Source organism: Staurois parvus, unplaced genomic scaffold (assembly GCF_062004578.1).
Source record: "Staurois parvus isolate SC_StPar_1 unplaced genomic scaffold, SC_StPar_1.0 ptg000525l, whole genome shotgun sequence".
In the NCBI taxonomy this organism is placed as follows: Eukaryota; Metazoa; Chordata; class Amphibia; order Anura; family Ranidae; genus Staurois; species Staurois parvus.
Window position 1 is genome coordinate 6,928,781 of NW_028318321.1, and position 17,078 is coordinate 6,945,858.

Sequence of the window (17,078 nt, forward strand, 5' to 3'; positions counted from 1 at the left end):
CTACAATTTACCATATAACAGAACCTCATGCCCCTCATATGTATATTATATATTTTTTTTTATAGGTAAATTTTTCATTTGCATCATAGGTCAAAAGCCTTCTTCCTTTAAAATAGTTGTCACCTTCCCACTCTAGCTTGATTGGACAATAAAGGATCTATTGCGGATTTTGAGGGACCCCCCTCTTTTTTTTTGTAGGCACAGTATTATATACTGTATATACCTTAAATCATGAATGCTGCACAGAATGCACCATGTAATGGCAGGATTCTCATTTAAACCATGGGCAGCTTTATATTCTTGATGCCTTGGGCTCACAGTAAATAATTTGGATAATGCTAGGTGTCGATCAACCCAGAAAAGTGTACAGTGAGAAAGTGGGTCAGTGCCAGAGCTAGGTTGTGTTTATAGTATTATTATTAATATTAAGACCTGCATCTCAAGGAATTACAACAAAAATGGATTTGGACTTTAAAGTGGACATGCACACTAGAATCACTCAATGAACATTAATCAGCCATATATAATACATGTACCTTAATACCTGTATAGCACTATGTTTGAGTTTTGTTAACGCTACACATCAGAATCAGAAACAACTACGGCCAGTGACACCATGCAACTCATGGTGTTGCTCTGCCCCCCTCAAGCTATCTACGTCCTGTGATTGCAAAAGCCTAACTGGAAATTGCTTGAATGTGCTTCCACTGTGCCCTGATGCTGTCAAAGACATAGATAGCACAAATGGGCTGACTGAATTATGCCTTTATGATTATGTTGGTAATAGCTGATATTTTCAAGTGCTGAATGTTGGACAACTGCAGCGCAGACAGAAGTCAAAACATTTATCAAGGTACGTTATGGCAATACATAATGTCTGAATTGAATAATTCTAGGGTAAAATTCCACTTTAAAGCTGAACTTCAGGCACCAGTCCTTATCTATCAGAAAGTGAAGAAAAACCCTAAATGGAGACCCTGAAAAAATACTGGGGAAAGGTTAGAACCTCTATTTTTGTTTTTTTTTTTGTTTTTTTGTGGCCTGAAAAAAGTTACAGTCCCCATCAGAGTCCCTCAATACATCAGGGTCACCATCAGAGCTCCCCTTATATTAGGGTCCTCGGCAGAGTCCCCCATAAGGTTGCAGTGGCTGGATGTGGCCTATGGGTCATAGTTTGGAGAATACTTTTAGTAATCTTATATATGGTTCTGTGGAAATAGTGGGCACAGTTCATGAAAGCAATGTAGAAGAATGATTTTGTCTTTTTTTTTGTTTAATATACTGTAGGCTAAATCTGGCAATACACACTTATAGTTTATCGTTTTTTAAGTGTTTAATTATTTAATGCAAGGGTTTCCAAACTTTCTAAACAAAGGGCAAGTTTATTGTCCTTCAGACTGTAGGGGCGCTGGACTGTGGCCAATGGGAGTGGAAGTTGTCTTGGCATCAATGGGAGAAACATTGCCACATTTGGTATTATAGTGAGGAATAGTGTCCCATCGTTGGTATCATTGGGAGGAATAGTGCCTCATTGTTGGTGTCAGTGGGAGAAATGGTATCCCATTGTTGACGTCAGTTGACATAATAGTGCTCCAAGGGCCACATAAAGACAAGCAAAGGACAGCAGTTTGGAGACCACTGATGTAACGGTTAATAGGGACAAATTGACACTCATTTTTGGCCATAGTGAAAAGAAAAATTGAAAGCGAAGGATGGAAATGTTTCCTTGTGTCTTATCTGAATGAACAAAATTCAAATTGTTAATGTGGTTCCTCATTTGCACAGAGAATACATGGATGGTACAATCATCTGACCTTTAGATAGTATCAAGAACATGAGGACAATGACAGTAATGTTGTATAGTGCAACAGGTTTAGTAGGTATAGAAAAGGTAGAACATGAGGGGGTAAAATGGTTTTGACAGGTACTTTACACCCCCCTCCTAACCCTCGCAGCCCTCTGGGGCACTTCACAGGTCCCAGAAGACTGTGGGGCACTTCACAGGTCCCAGAAGAAGTGTAGCATGCTTCATGCATGCACAGTAGAAAACCAGATGTAAAGCCACAAGGCTTCAATTCCGGATTCCTTTACTAAAGATGCGGGCAGAAGCACCTGAAGCCAATTGAAGAATCAACTTGGGGAAGAGATCGCTGGACCCCCGGGATAGGTAAGTGCTCTTATATTAATAAGTCAGCTACAGTATTTGTAGCTGCTGACTTTGCATGTGTTGAAAGTAGAAAAAAATGAGCATCACAGTTTGTTGTGTATGGTGACCATGTCCACAGCCAAAAGTGCCTAAAACAGGCATGCAAGCATCAGAACTGGACTACAGAGCAAATCAAGAAGGTGTCCTGGTCTGATTAATCCCATTTTTTTACATTATGTGGATGGCTGGGTGTGCTGGTGTGTGTACGTAACTTACCTGAGGATGAGATGGCACCAGGATGCTTTGGGCAATGTTCTGCTGGGAAACCTTGGGCCTGCCATTCATGTGAATGTCACTTTGACACATACCACCTGCAGTACCCAAACACTGTTGCTGACCTAATACACCTCTACACGGAAGCAGTATTCCCTGATGACAGTGGCCTCTATCAGTAGAATAATACACCCTGCCACACTGCAAAAATGGTTCAAGAATGATTTGAAGCAACATTGAATGCTCTAACAATTTTTCTGTTTTTTGGATGAATGTTTAAAAAAAAAGATCTGTAAACTTATGAATTTTGGGCCACTCCGGTCTGGTCATGTTATGGCCACTCCGGTCTGGTCATGTTATATCCCCCAGGTCTGGTCACGTTATCCCGTGTGTCAGTGAGTGGCTGCAGGAGAGAAGAGGGGATGACTAACAATGACTATGACATCTCTCATAGGCTGCCATGTCTCAGCCATTGTCCGCACTGGATTAGGCGACCGGACTGGATCTTTTTAGACAGGTTAGGCAAGAGAAGTAGCAGGATATGGGAATGAACATTTGTATGCACAATTAGTGTTATGTAAGGTTCACACCTTGTGCGTGTCTGGAATGCACTCAAAATCGTGTGCTTTCCCAACACATACATTAGTAGACGCTTGACGATGCTATTAACTGTTAATCATTCCCACGAGTGCCAAAGCACATGGTGCTGCAGCAAGATCTCTGTAGCCCGATTTTGAAAATGGAGCAAGAACTTCTTTTGCGTGTTTCCTGCGCATATCAATGGGCTTCCCTACACCCAATGAGTTAGCGCACTTGTTCCATCGCACTTGTATGGTGTGAACCTAACCTTAGGCTGGAATTTCACTTTAAGCAATGTAACATCATCTTCAATAAAGAACTTATCAATCAATAGACACCTGCTTTTGCAAATCCTCCCCTGTGGATGTTTCACTGGCGTTCACCTAAATATTGAAAACATGAAAAGTAACTGTTTTTGTTTTCTTTATTTCTGTGTTGCATGTGGTGTATGGCTAAACCCCAGTTTGCACATATACAGTGTGGTAAACATCGTGATCCCTGTGCGTTTCCCTACCGCATTGCAATTGCACTGTGTTTTGTGATCTGTGTCAATTCAAAGTTAACGCAGTGCATTTGCCGGCACCAGATCGCATAGTACAAAATGACCATGTGATCCAGTTCCAGTGAGGCTCAAAAATAGGTGCTGACTCGATTTTTGTTTTCTGTGCTGTGTGATTTGAGCCCTTCAAAATGAATGGGTCAAATCTCACTGCACAGAATCGCATGTGAATTGTACAGGAATGCATATGTGAACTACAGTATGAACCCAGGCTTGCTGTATCTAGGTTCAAATTTTTACTTATAAAGTGATACAGCGCAAATAATACAAATAATAAAATGTGAAAAAACATTTTTTCACATTTTTATTATTTGTGTTATTTGCGGTGTATCATTTTATGAGTATATTTTGATGTTTAGTCAATTTCTGACCAGCAGAATTTAATTTATTGTCTATTCCTTTGGCACAAGTTTTCTATATATTTTGTCAAATTTTTACTTGTAGGTTCCTTTTTTGGAATTTTTAATGATTAGTAAACAAAAAAGACAAAGGTAAACGTATCAAAAAGCAGAGTTTTCTTTGTAGTTCCAAACTACTTTGTAATATAATAAAACATTAACAAGAACTTAAAAAAAGACAACCATGGGGACAGCAGAGTTTCTATAAATGGAAACATTAACAGGGAAACAAAAAACAAGGTTTGAATGCAGAAAAGAGTTTATTTGCTTGTGCCAATTTCCAAATGTTGTTCCTATTTTCAGTTCTCTTTTATTTCTCTGTTGTATCTGAGCACATTAGTCTAAAGAGCACAGCCAACGTGAAATCCAAAGTTTAGGTTAAAAAAAAAAAAGCACAAGGGACGAAACGTATGTTTTCCTTGTTCTGGTGCCGGCTCTTATGGTTGAAATCCTCTGTTCTTGGTGCTGTAGGGGTTAAAAGAGGCAGGGATGTGCCACAGATACTCATCAAGAGTGCCAACACCATTCATAGAAGCTGTACTATAACTTCCAACCATGAAAAGTGCTCTATAAATGGAGGACTGGTGAATGAATGAAAGGCCCTCCTCCTCCCTTTATAGAGCACTTTTTCTTGCTGAAAAGTGTGTTGAAAGGCTATGCAATGTAGATCACTTTTCAGGGGGATTGCCACTGGTGTGAAACAGGCTGTATAGTTTCTAATTGGAACTTGGATGCACAGAATTCTATTTTCTCCTAACACAGCTAATTTGAATTCACAGAGAAGGTAAACTTACATTGTGAATGGCACCTTTAACAAGTAATTATCTACACTGCTGCTATTGGGTCCCGAAAACCTTACATAAAATGTTCCCACAGGGCTCACAGCTTTGCTGGAGATGCCAACAGCATGAAGGGTTGTTACTATATGATTTTTGGGATCATCCTGTCATACGAGAGTTTTGGGACAAAATTCAAGATATTATCTTCCCATTGACCGATGTCTGGTTGGGGGGGGGGTGACCCCTGCTGCCTTTCTCCTCCCTTTGACACAAATTGTAAGAAATTGCTACTAATGCATCTCCTCAATGCAGCAAAAGCCTGCATTTCACTATGCTGGAAGCAGATTTTTGCCCCTCCAATTGGTTTTTGGATAAGTAAGTTCGATTAAATCAGAACAATGGAGGATCTGATAGTGAGTGTGAACCATACAGATGAACAGGTCCGTAAAACCTGGTTCTATTGTTCAGCCTTTCAAACTAATTGGGAGCACCGTGCCCTTTTGAGCATGATACAGTGGTCAGTGAGAAGCAATCACCTGATCATACCCCCCTCCCCAGCTTTTTCCCAGGAATTCTGCACCCCCACATCCATTTTTTTTATTTTACCCACCCCTAAGTCTTTTTTTTTTTTTTTTTTTGCATTTTTGCGCTTTCTTCTCTCTCCTGCTTACGTGTGACTTTTACAGATCGTTTATGTCAGGATAATTTCCCAGGAATCCTGTCCATTAAAGAGGACCAAGCTTTTTATATCTCTATGTGGATGAGGTTATTCCCATTTCCAGCAATCTCCTAGCTCTATGGTGTTCCTTCCTCTGTGCTAACTGCTTACTTAGACATTCCCCCCTCTGTCTGCCCTCTCTGATGAAAGGGGGCCATAGACTGGTGGCGATGTCGACCCTGTTATCCCGCTTTTTGATGTGTTGTTCTTATTTGATGTACAGTGTCTCCCCTGGGAATCTAAGCTTTGATGATCCCTTTGTTATTTGTGTAGTCTCAATATGTACCTGACAGCTTTGCTTATGTTTGTGTTTTAACTCTGGAAAAAGCCAAATAAAGAATTTAACATAAATAATAATCTACACTGTTATGCATTTTAGAAATGTCATATAAGGCTAGGTTCACACCTATGCGTTTTGCAGTGTGTTTGCAGATTTGCAGAAATGCACTACAGTCCATTGAACTTTAGTTTCTATGGGTCACATTCACATCTATGCCATTTCCACTGGTGCATTTTTTGGAAAGTTGCAGGGACTTTTATACACATAGCACTGTGCATTTTTGGCAAGAGAGAGCGCACATTCGCCCTAGTGTAACTTAATTTATTGTAACCAGTAAAAAGGCTTAAAGCAATGCACTCACGTGACGTAATAGGTACAATAGGCACATCAAAGAAATTTTCTCTGCTTCTCCTGGATCATAACATCCATACTGGACTGGTTCTCATTCTGCACTAGCAAATTGACAGCTCATGGGACAATACCAGATTAGCCATGGCTCTGCACAACATGCGCCTGCTACTGTGGATGTGCCCAGACCAGTCACCGCTGTGCTCTGTTCTAGTTGAACGCAACACAAGGAGAAAGAAGGAGAGCATGCATGGTGTGGTTGCTATGATGATATGTTTTGGAGGCATGGCCTCTTTTATCAAGCCGCACCCACTATCATGACCCCAAGCTTTAAACTCTCTACAGAATACTAACCTTACCAAGGCTCTTAAAGGGGCAACTACAGGAGTGGCTAGCCAGGGAAATAGGTGTGGTGGGACAGTAGCAACCAAATACATCTTATTATCAAATATATTAATATAAAAATCAATATTATATGGATCAATCAAACAGTGCAACCACATTATTAGAAATTAAAATGAAAAAAAATAAAATATATATATATATATCAGGGCTTGAAAAAGCCGCTCGCCCACTCGCCAAATGTGAGGAGAAATTCCTCTGCGGCAAGCGGCTGCGAGCGGTGAGCACAGATGAAGCTTGGAGCGACTCTACCTGTGCTCCAAGCCTCATTACAACTTCCGGTTTCCGGCTTCTGCGGCACCGCTGCTGAGGGGACAAGTGCAGGAGAGGTCCGCTCTCCTCCGCTGAGAGGAGACACCCTCTCCACAGCCGTGGGGGACTCGGGGGGACAGTAAGTACTGTATACAACAAGTCCTATCACTATAATGGAGTACAGGGGAGCTGGGATATACATTACTGATGATGATTACTGTATACATGTCATATCACTATAATGGAGTACAGGTGAGCTGGGATATACATACTGTATACATGTCCTATCACTATAATGGAGTACAGGGGAGCTGGGATATACATTACTGTGTACAGTTTTATATTTCGGACTATTTATTCTAAAGAAAAATGTAATTTCATAAGCTTTAAGGGGGCGTGGTTGGGGGCAGGCCAGGGGTGGGGTTGGGGGTGGACCTGGGCAAGGTTGGGTAGGGCAACTGGTGACGAGTAATTTTTGTGACCGGCTAGTAGGTCTGGACTTGAAATTTTAACCCCTGAATATATTACACACATAAAAAAGTTTTTATCATTATACATAAAATATGTATATATTAGTAAGACTTTACATTAATATCTTTATCTTGTATCTATAAAAATCCTTCATCATAACACTCTCCACTAAATATTCTACCACGTGACAAATGGTCATGGCTGATAGACCTTGTCACATTAATGGACTAAATGAAGGAATATTAAATCAAAGTATTAATTTCAAATTCCTAATTTAGTCCATCCAGGGGCATTGTATTAAATGTGAAAATCCAAAATGTCTCACGCCGACACAATCTAGAAAATCTTTATCCCTCTGGGACCGACATAGGCATTGCTTCAATAACAAAAAGCTCTCGCTCTTGCGTGCTATCACCAGGTGTACTACAAAAATGGTGGGGAACACTGTGCTTGTCATATTCCCGCTCTATAAAGCATAGCTGTCCTCCCCGCATAGTAGAGCCCACAAGGCACCTAAGACCATAAAACACAAACTGTGTATTGCAGCATATGAACTGCTTTATCTGGAAAACCCAACAATCTTTTCTCGTAAAGGTTTTTTTTTGTTTGTTTGTTTTTTCAGCAGATATTTCAGACTTTGTTTTCTAGAGCCAAATTGAATACCATCTCACAGCATAGCCAGGGGGTAGATGGGATCATGTGCTATCTAGGGTTCAAGAACCCATTGTGGGAATCCAGACTAACAAACCTATATAATGGGAAAAGGAGTTTTGGTCCTTACATAGAGAATTAGAGGATTCATATAATTTTAATGTCACCCAGTGGTGGGATGTCACTTTTCTCAAACAATATCTCAGTGAAGGCTTGGCCCCTAGAGGGCTACACAATAAAAAGAGGTGAAATTTCTTTGTACCCAGACTTACATAAAACTTGTGATAAGGTGTCTTCCCTCTGCACAGCTCAGTGGATGGAGATTATATGTATGCAGAGGGAGAGAATGTTCCAGGCTTTTCAGACTTCTGGAGAGTTTGGAGACATTCAAGGATGCCCCCAGTTATTATAGTTGTAGGGATCTTGATAAAAAAAAGGCTTTTGAGGATCATCCTATTATGGGGAAACACACTAAATTTGCTAGAGATTTATCTGACTATGAAAAAGGCTCCCGTTATTGTCCCATAATCTTGGAGGACCATCCAGAGAGAGGGGAGTAGCATCTAGACCCCCTAGGGTGGACCCCAACATTTTGCTCCAAAAAATCAGGGGCATCAATTCTCACACCACCTGCCATCTGATAATGGGAATAATCCTAATAAGAGAAGACCTACTAATAATAATTTTAAGAATTAGCAAAAAATGAAGGTCAAGTACAAACACAACAGCCACAACAGTAGTGTGGACAATGACCATAATAAGGACCTGACGCAGGTGTCTTTTGACTATAGGGATGGGCTAATGTCTACTGCCCTACCAGCTTCGGAAAGGACTTTAGGTCATATTTCCACACAAGACCCTTCCCCAGTTGGAGCACAGGAGAGAGACCATTTTGTTTACCCATCAGGTTCATCGATTAGAGTGGAGGCCGAGTCGGAATTTGTAGTACCAGTCTTCAATTCCTTAACCATCCTTGGTCAACAGGCTATACCACCACAGGCATCTTCAGATGAGGGTACCCAACACATGGGGTCCTGAGGTAGGAAACTCTGTAAGTCCCAATTTCGATGCATCAATAGTGAAGGCATGTAGTAATATGGATATTGGTAAAGAACATTTTTTTATCCCTTCCCCCTTCTCCCGTAGAAAAAAGATTCAAAGGTGCCAGAGGAGGAAATGGGAAGCAAAATAGTGGAAGGAGATATAAATACCATAGTCAAGATCTTTAATTTATCTTTAATTTATCATCATATATATTGAATGACAGTGAGACCCGTCTTCTGCAGAAGTGTTTGAACTTTGCCCCTGCTTGTTATGCCAATTTATTTGATCATTCCAAAGATTGGCATAAGCACATTTGTGATATTACAGTCAAACTGTTTTACAGTTTGAAACCTAAGGTAATGATACATCTGAGGTTGAAAGTGATGGGAGAGACACACTGGTGTAAATTTCCGATATTTTATGTATATTGGAGGAGTTGTTAGTAGAGGGAGACATGGACTGTGAGTCTTTCATGTCTACTCCCTTCAATATTATTATTATTATATTATTATACAGTATTTATAAAGCGCCAATAGTTCACTCAGCGCTGTACATTACAAAGGGGGACAGAACATGTGACAGAACAATACCAATACAATGCAAAACATGAGGGGATCGAGGGCCCTGCTCTTTCGAGCTTACAATCTAGAAGGGATGGGATAGTGGTACAGGAGGAGATAGCTGTGGGGGATGGAGTGGTAGGAAGAGTGGAGGAGGTCAGCAAGTTAGCAGGGGGTGAGGTAGGCTTCCCTGAAGAGATGGGTTTTCAGGGTGCGCCTAAAGGAGAGGAGAGTAGGTGATAATCTGATGGGTTGGGGCAGGGAGTTCCAGAGGATGGGTGACACCCTGGAGAAGACCTGGAGGTGGGCATGGGAGGAGGAGACCAGGGAACTAGAGAGAAGGAGGTCTTGTGGGGAGCGGAGTGTGCGTGTTGGGCGGTACTTGGATATTAGGTCAGTGATGTAGTTCGGGGCAGTATGGTGGACAGCTTTGTACGTCAGTGTTAGGATTTTAAATTTGATCCGTTGCGCAATCGGAAGCCAGTGGAGGGATTGGCAGAGGGGGGGTGGCGGAAACAGAGTGGTTAGAAAGGTGAATGAGTCTGGCAGCCGTATTCAGGATCGACTGAAGCGGGGATAGCCAGCGGCGAGGCAGGCCAGTGAGGAGGGAGTTGCAGTAGGCGAGTCGTGATATGATGAAAATTATTCATGCAGGCTTTCGCCCCAAGTCTGTCTTCATCAAAATATATTATGCCATGGTATATGCAGATTATGTGTGCCCACCCACGAGAGAAATTCAGTAAGAGTAATCTTACTAAATTTGAGAAACTGGCTACCCTAAAAATCATTATGTAGTCATCCAGATGGCCGATAAAGAGGGAGGAATTGTGGTTCAGTACAAAGATGACTACTTGAGGAAAGAGATCAGACTTCTCTCGGATAGGGCTATTTAGGAGCTGTTAAATAAAGATCCCCTCCCAGATATAAACAGGAACTTTTAGATATTGTGAACGCAGACTTTGGCAAAGGGGTTATTAATCCACAAGAAAAAGAGTTTATCATTAATCGTTGTTTAAAAATACCTTATTTTTACCATAAGGACTCAGTATGTCCACCTAGAAGGCCCACAGCATTACTCGCAGGTTGTCTCAATATGTAGACATATTTCTCCAACCCATTGTAACATCTTTACCTGCATATATCAGGGACTCCGTTCATGTATTAGAGAATTTACAGCAATACAGGTAAGAGTCCAGTTACCTCTGGCTGTCCTTAGATCAGCCTTTTTCAACCAGGGTGCCAAGGCACCCTGGGGTGTCTTAAGTCTTCTTAAGGGGTGCCTAGGCAAAATGTGTACGAATTGCCCAAAACTTGTATACAAGCCAGCGGGTGGAACAAGCCTGCCTGACATCATCAGTTGATAAGGAGGATGTTCAGTGCCTGCACAGCATCCTTGTTTGACTTTCCCCAGCCCTTCTCCATCAGTCCTGGGGTCCCATTAGCTCAATGATGGAGAAAAACTGAGGGAACAGAAACATTGTAATACTAGTCAGTACCAGTGTGCAAAGTATGTTTGCTATGGAAGAATAAATCACCTCTAATGTTGGGTGTCCTATGTGTATGGATGTTGCTGCATTATATAAAACTATTATAATAGTTTTTTACATTTTAGAATGGGGTGCCTCAAGACTGTTCAAAATTATAAAGAGTGCCCTGGGACTGTCCATAATTTTAGAGGGTGCCTTGACATTGTACACAATTTTAAAGGGTGCCTTGACTAAAAAAAAGGTTGAGGAACACTGCCATAGATGTCAGTTCATTATACACCTCAATCCCCCATGAGGGTGGATTACGAGCTTTGGAACATTTTCTATCAGAAGCTGAATACATAGATCCCCATCAGTCAAATTTTATCTGTCAGTGTATATTATCAATCACTTTACATTGATCAGCAGCGCTGGGACTTTTTTAATTAATTTCATCTGTTTTGATTGATCAGATTAAGAGATTGCATGGTGGAAACTGACAAGTGAATGATAATTTATGCTGTCAGTTACAATCAAATCTTAACTATCGACCAAAATCCACTTCCCCATGTGTGACATAGCAATGAAATGGATTGTTGACTATAGATCGATGATTCCTATCAGAAGAGATTGATTGGAAAAGAAATCAGTCATTTATTGAAGTGTGTATATAAACAAACAGAAACAAATCCAGCTCAAAAAGTCAGAGTGTAGCAAGTAAAAAGCAATGTGTTTTTTATTGCTTAAAAGGCGCTTCCCACACCATGTTCAAAAACGCAATTGCAGCAGGTTTCTTTTTTAGCCTAACATCGCCCCAAATGCAGGTCACAAACGCAGTGCGTTTGCCTGCATTGGATCGCTTCTACTGTAGTAGCATGCAATCCGGTTCCTGTGCATTTTATAAAGTAGTGAATGACCCTGATGAAGTCACATGACAGTGATGTAACGCATAGGTCAGAGAGCGGAATGTGGTGACGTCATTTCCGACACGAATGGCCGCAGCCATATTGGTACACCCAGTACACCCATATCAGCACATTTGATTGATGCCTTGTTTGACCTGTAACCATGTAAGTGCGCATTTGTCTTTACAATAAATTTGATTCATTTACAATATTACACTATGGAAGCACTTTTTCTTGTCTATCTGGGAGTGCTGTGAGCTGGCTGTTTTTTCTGGTCCAACGGACCCCTGGCAGGAGTTCTGTGCTTTGGCTGATTTCTGTGTCCAAAGGTGAAAGATATATTACCACCGCTGAACAGTATGGACCACCAGTGAGGGGGATATCATCCCTACATCGCCATTTGGGATTCCACTTAAAGGGCCCCTGCAGTGAGTGTCCTGAAAGCCTATTGGCCCCTTGGGGTCTGGACACGAAGGTGAGGAGGCATTTTAGCCGGTGTGGGATTTACTAATCATTTACTTATCCACTTTGTTTTTTTTTTTGGGATGTGTTTTTATTGGATGCTTTTGCACATGGACTTTATGTCACATTTATGCAATTATTTTTGTCATATTTTATTTATTTCTTCATTGTGTTATTGTATTTTACATTGCACAGTATTACATTAATTTGGTTTCACTGTGCATTTATATCACCATTTTCTGTTATATACTAGTTGCACTCTATATATGTTTGCCACATTTATTAATGGCATTTATATGGTCATTTATTAGTCATTTTATGTCACATGGCCTTTTGATGCACATTGTGTTATGACCCTTTAGTCGCATGGTCACACATTTTGGCCTCACTGTGCATTGTTATTGTCATTCTTCTGTGATAAGTGGTTTGTCCACTTTTAATATTTAAGCACTTCATTTTGTATTTTTCACATTCTGCTCCACTTGCTCAATAGTTGTATTCACGTTATTTCATTTATGTTATGACTGACTCATGTGTCCCACAGTTACTGTGATTTAGTTAATATTTTATTTTTCCCTGATAATTTCTGTGTGTTTTACCCACGGTCACGGTTTATCGTCTGTTACACTTTTTGGTCCTCATTTTGGACCTTTATTATTTCACCTTTTCCTTTACTCCCATATTCCTTCCATTTACTGTTTATGTTATGGTGTATTATATATTGTCTTCTCATCTCATTATTTGTCTTGGCATGTCTGTGGAATTATTGTGATTGGCACAACATCAGTTTTCTGTTTGTTGTTTTTTGCCAGTGGTATAGCCAGGTGTGTGCTGCTGTCCCAATAGTCCCATCTTTTCTAGTAGCGGCACAAAAGGTTTTTTAGATATATTTTATGCAATCCGGTTCCTGTGCATTTTATAAAGTAGTGAATACACTACTTTTGGTGCAGTCAAGCGCAATTTCAGCCCATTCACTGCACCCAGATCGCATGTGAATTGCGCAGGAACACACAACATGCTCCTATGTGATTCATGGTGTGAACTGGCCCTTAATACAGACACAATGAAAGAGAAGACGTGTAATCAATACAGCCAATGCCAACATTGCCGCTCAGTTTGCATAGATGCACAGGTATCCCGGGAAAAGCCTGGCCAGACTGGAGTTCACTCTGCTCTGTGCGGAGGAGTGACAGATGTAAACACGCCCACCAGGGTGATGTCATACGTCGGAGGTGCTGAATAGGAGGGACATGTTTCTGGGGGGATTCCCCATTCATCAGCTTCATCCTCTTTTAGACCCATTTCATGGACACCTAGGTTGTGCGCTTGGTGCAGTTTTTTCTCTTTTTGGTATAGAAGCATGTATGGCCAGAGGGTTGTCCCTAGACCATGTGACCCCATTAGATTTCCCTTCAGGGCCGGTTCACGCTATAGAAATGCAGTCCAGATGTGTTCCAGATACGTTTTTGCATGCGCGGTTTAGATGCATTTTTGGCACGTTCCAGTGCATTTTGGATGCGTTCCAAAGCATTTTTTCCCTCTTTTCTTAAATTTAAATAGGGACATGTGCATTCCAGTGTGTTTGTGGTGCGTTCCAGTGTGATTTTTATGCGTTTTACCACGTTCCAGTACAGTTCTGTTCAGAACAAATGCAGCCTGTTCTACTTTTTTTCTGCAACTGGAATGCACTGGAACTGCAAGCACTGATGTGAATATGACATTGACAACCAGATAACCTTCTTTCTGTGTGTTTTGGATGCAGGAAAGAAGCAACTGAAAGGCATGTAGTGTGAACTGGCCTTATTCTGGGGACAACTGTAACATTGTGGATTTCCCTCACTTTCTGTCTAGATGACCGTGGTCACTAATACAGAGAGGTGAATCTCCTCTGATGGGGCTCCTACACACAGGTGCAGAGGCCTGTACAGCATGCAAGAGCTGTTTGTCGATGCATGTGGAGCTGCGTGCAGGCAGCCTGTGTTAGACCTCATTCTCAGGAGCATAGTGAAGCTCACACCCATGTAAAGGGCTGTTTTTGCCCCCATGGGATACACAGGCGTTCCATGCATCCGCATGCAAGCAGTCCCATTCATGTCAATTGGGACCTTAGCAGTCTAGTCTGAAGGGCACCGTTCTGGCTGCAGTAATCCGGCAGTAGAGGGCAGTGTTTTATCTCATTCCAAGGCTTTGTTTTCTTTTGTAGGAACTTTATTTGAATTGCACAAAGAGTCACTTCATTCATTCATCATTCATTCATCTTGGGGCATCGTGCTGCTGTACAGCGACATGCCGTGCCTTCCTGAGCTCTGCAATAAAATGCAGCATGTCTGAATGTTATCTGCAATGCCGTGTGAACAGGACACAGAGAAAGCGTTTGTTTTCTGTGTGTCCTAGCAGTGACCTGATTCTTCCAGTGCAGACATTGTCGGTCTCCTCAATGTATGTGAACAGCCACTTGTATAGCGGCCTGACAAGAAAATATTCTTCTGAAGGAGGGACCGCTGGCAGGTATGGGTGGGCACAAACATGGCGACCCGTGAGCATTACCTACGCATAAAGTTTTATTTGTACACATTTAACTTTACACAGTTGCATTTTTCTGGACCTATGGCTGAGAAACTATTGCATGGTCTTACTGCAAGGTGCTGGGAAAGTATTGAATGAGTGTATGTACATGTATGTATGGTATCCTTCATTCCTGTGTATATGCAGAATGTGAAGAGAGATTGGAGTGTCCTCCTCCTGTATTGTTCCTCACACTGCCCTCATCCTCTCCTCACTCCACATACAGTATGTCATCATCACTCTGTCTCCTTCCTCCCTCCTCCCCCTCCCCTCCGCCTGGACACGCCCCCTCCCTCTGCCAGCCCGATCGTGGAATCCCTGTCAATCCGGAGCCAGGGCCTCTGTGTGAGGGCGCCGCTGATTGGACGCCGGCCGCCCATGTAACCAATCAGACGGCGGCTAGCATGGTGGAAGGAATAAATACAAGATGGCTCCTCATATAAAGCCAGGCATCTGGCTCCTCCGCGGCCACGGTGAATTATCGCCTATAATCCGCTCTTGCTTCCGCTGTGGCCCTGAGGAGTGATCGGCGGCGCCCGAGAGGAGAGCTGAGGAGCAAGGGCGGCCGGGGAATATGAGCGCGCCTTAGGCGGGGGCCCGAGCGCTGGAGGTGCGGGCTGAGGTGAAGACAGAGGCGGATCTCAGCCTGCAATTTAGGCCCCGGCTTCTTCCTGGCCCTCCTCACCCACTATCCAGCCCGGTGTGTGTGGCCCCCGAGGGGAAGAGGCCCGTCATGGCCGTGTCCAGGTTGGTATGCGGGGGGCCCTGTGGCTGTGTATACGAAGATCGGCCGGGGTCAGCTGGCCCACATGGAGGGTGGGGGCTTTCCTGATGGCGAACTACAAGTGCCAGTGAGCCTAGCCGGGGCTGACTGATACTTGGAGCTCCACATTCCCTGCAGGGGGGGATCTGACTCACACTGAGGCCCCATTATGGAAACAAGTGCTGATGTTACCCCTGGCAACCCAGCACTGCTGAGTGGTTGCCCCTGGCAACAGTGTCACCTGTGCTCCAGCCTGAGTGGATCAGACCCTTCAGGGCCACAAATTACAGGTGGCTGCAGCAGCAGGACAGACATCATCATTATCGGTTTTCTGGATCTGTTCAGGGATTCTGATTGGTTGCTGTGGGTCGTCAGACTTTTACTTCAGTTTTCAAAAATGATTCATTCAGGAGGATTTTAGTGATGACAGGTTATTTATTATAAGTAGGCCTCATTCACACTGAACTTTTTGCTATCTCCTAGACTCCTTTCCTCCTAGCAGTGATGTTCTGGCAGGAAAACACTTGAGGCGTGTATACGCATGTGAAGCATTTAGGTGCGTCAAGCGCTTGTGCGTTATTTCATTTTATTGGCCAGAATAATTCTTGCTATTGAAATGAATTAATGCTCAAACACTAAATGTATCTAGTGTTGCAGCATGTTTAGACACTTTACAGGGGTCAAGCATTTATTTGTTTTCTGCCAAAATGTCGCTGCTGGGAGGAAGTTTCTAGAAGCGATGGCAAACTGTCCAGTGTGCATAAAATACAATTTATAAATATTATCCGTGTTCCGGATCTGTGCAGGGATTCTGATTGGTTACCATGGGTGACCATTAGGCTCCTACTTCAGTCTGATTCATGCTGGAGCGGTTTAATGGTAAGGTTGGGATTGAAGTTTTTGTGATCCAAACCCACTCAGAATCTACCTGTAAAACCAGCAAGTAGACCTCATTTGCTCTTCTGCACCTTACATGTCATTTTCATAAGGAGATCCAGTCCCACTGAGCCTAGGTTCACGTGTATTATGTGGCTGCGCACGTTGCTGGTACAGCTGTTCATTAATTTGAATGGGCTGTTGTACCTGCAGGGAGAGAAGTCCTGGAACCTTTAATTGTGCCACACAGAACTGCACAGAGCAGTAACCCACAGGGATCCAATGTCACTTTACTAAAGAAAATACAAAGTGATTTTGAGTATTTGCTATGGTTACTGCTTTTGTGTATAGGGAAGAATGTACCTCCTGCTCAAGTTCCTCTATTTTTAACCACTTGCCTAGCAGGCACTTTTACCCCCTTGTGCCCAGGCTAATTTTTCATCTTTCAGTGCTGTTGCACTTTGACAGTAGCGCAGTCATGCAACATTGTACCCATATGACTTTTTTTCACGCAGAGCTTTCTTTTGGTGGTATTTAATCGCGACTGGGTGTTTTTATTTTTTACACTATAAACAAACGAG

At 42.4% G+C, this 17,078-nt stretch overlaps 1 protein-coding gene across 2 annotated transcripts in view; it reads left to right on the top strand.

The window, feature by feature from the left end:
* The first annotated feature begins 15,240 nt into the window (after positions 1–15,240).
* Positions 15,241–17,078, top strand: part of BTAF1 (B-TFIID TATA-box binding protein associated factor 1) — a 113,750-nt gene continuing 111,912 nt past the window's right edge. For both annotated transcript variants that reach the window (XM_089690290.1, XM_089690291.1), the window contains exon 1: positions 15,241–15,605. In XM_089690290.1, coding sequence (XP_089546416.1) covers positions 15,592–15,605 — 14 coding nt within the window. In that variant the 5' untranslated portion in view covers positions 15,241–15,591. The remainder of the gene's footprint in view (positions 15,606–17,078) is intronic.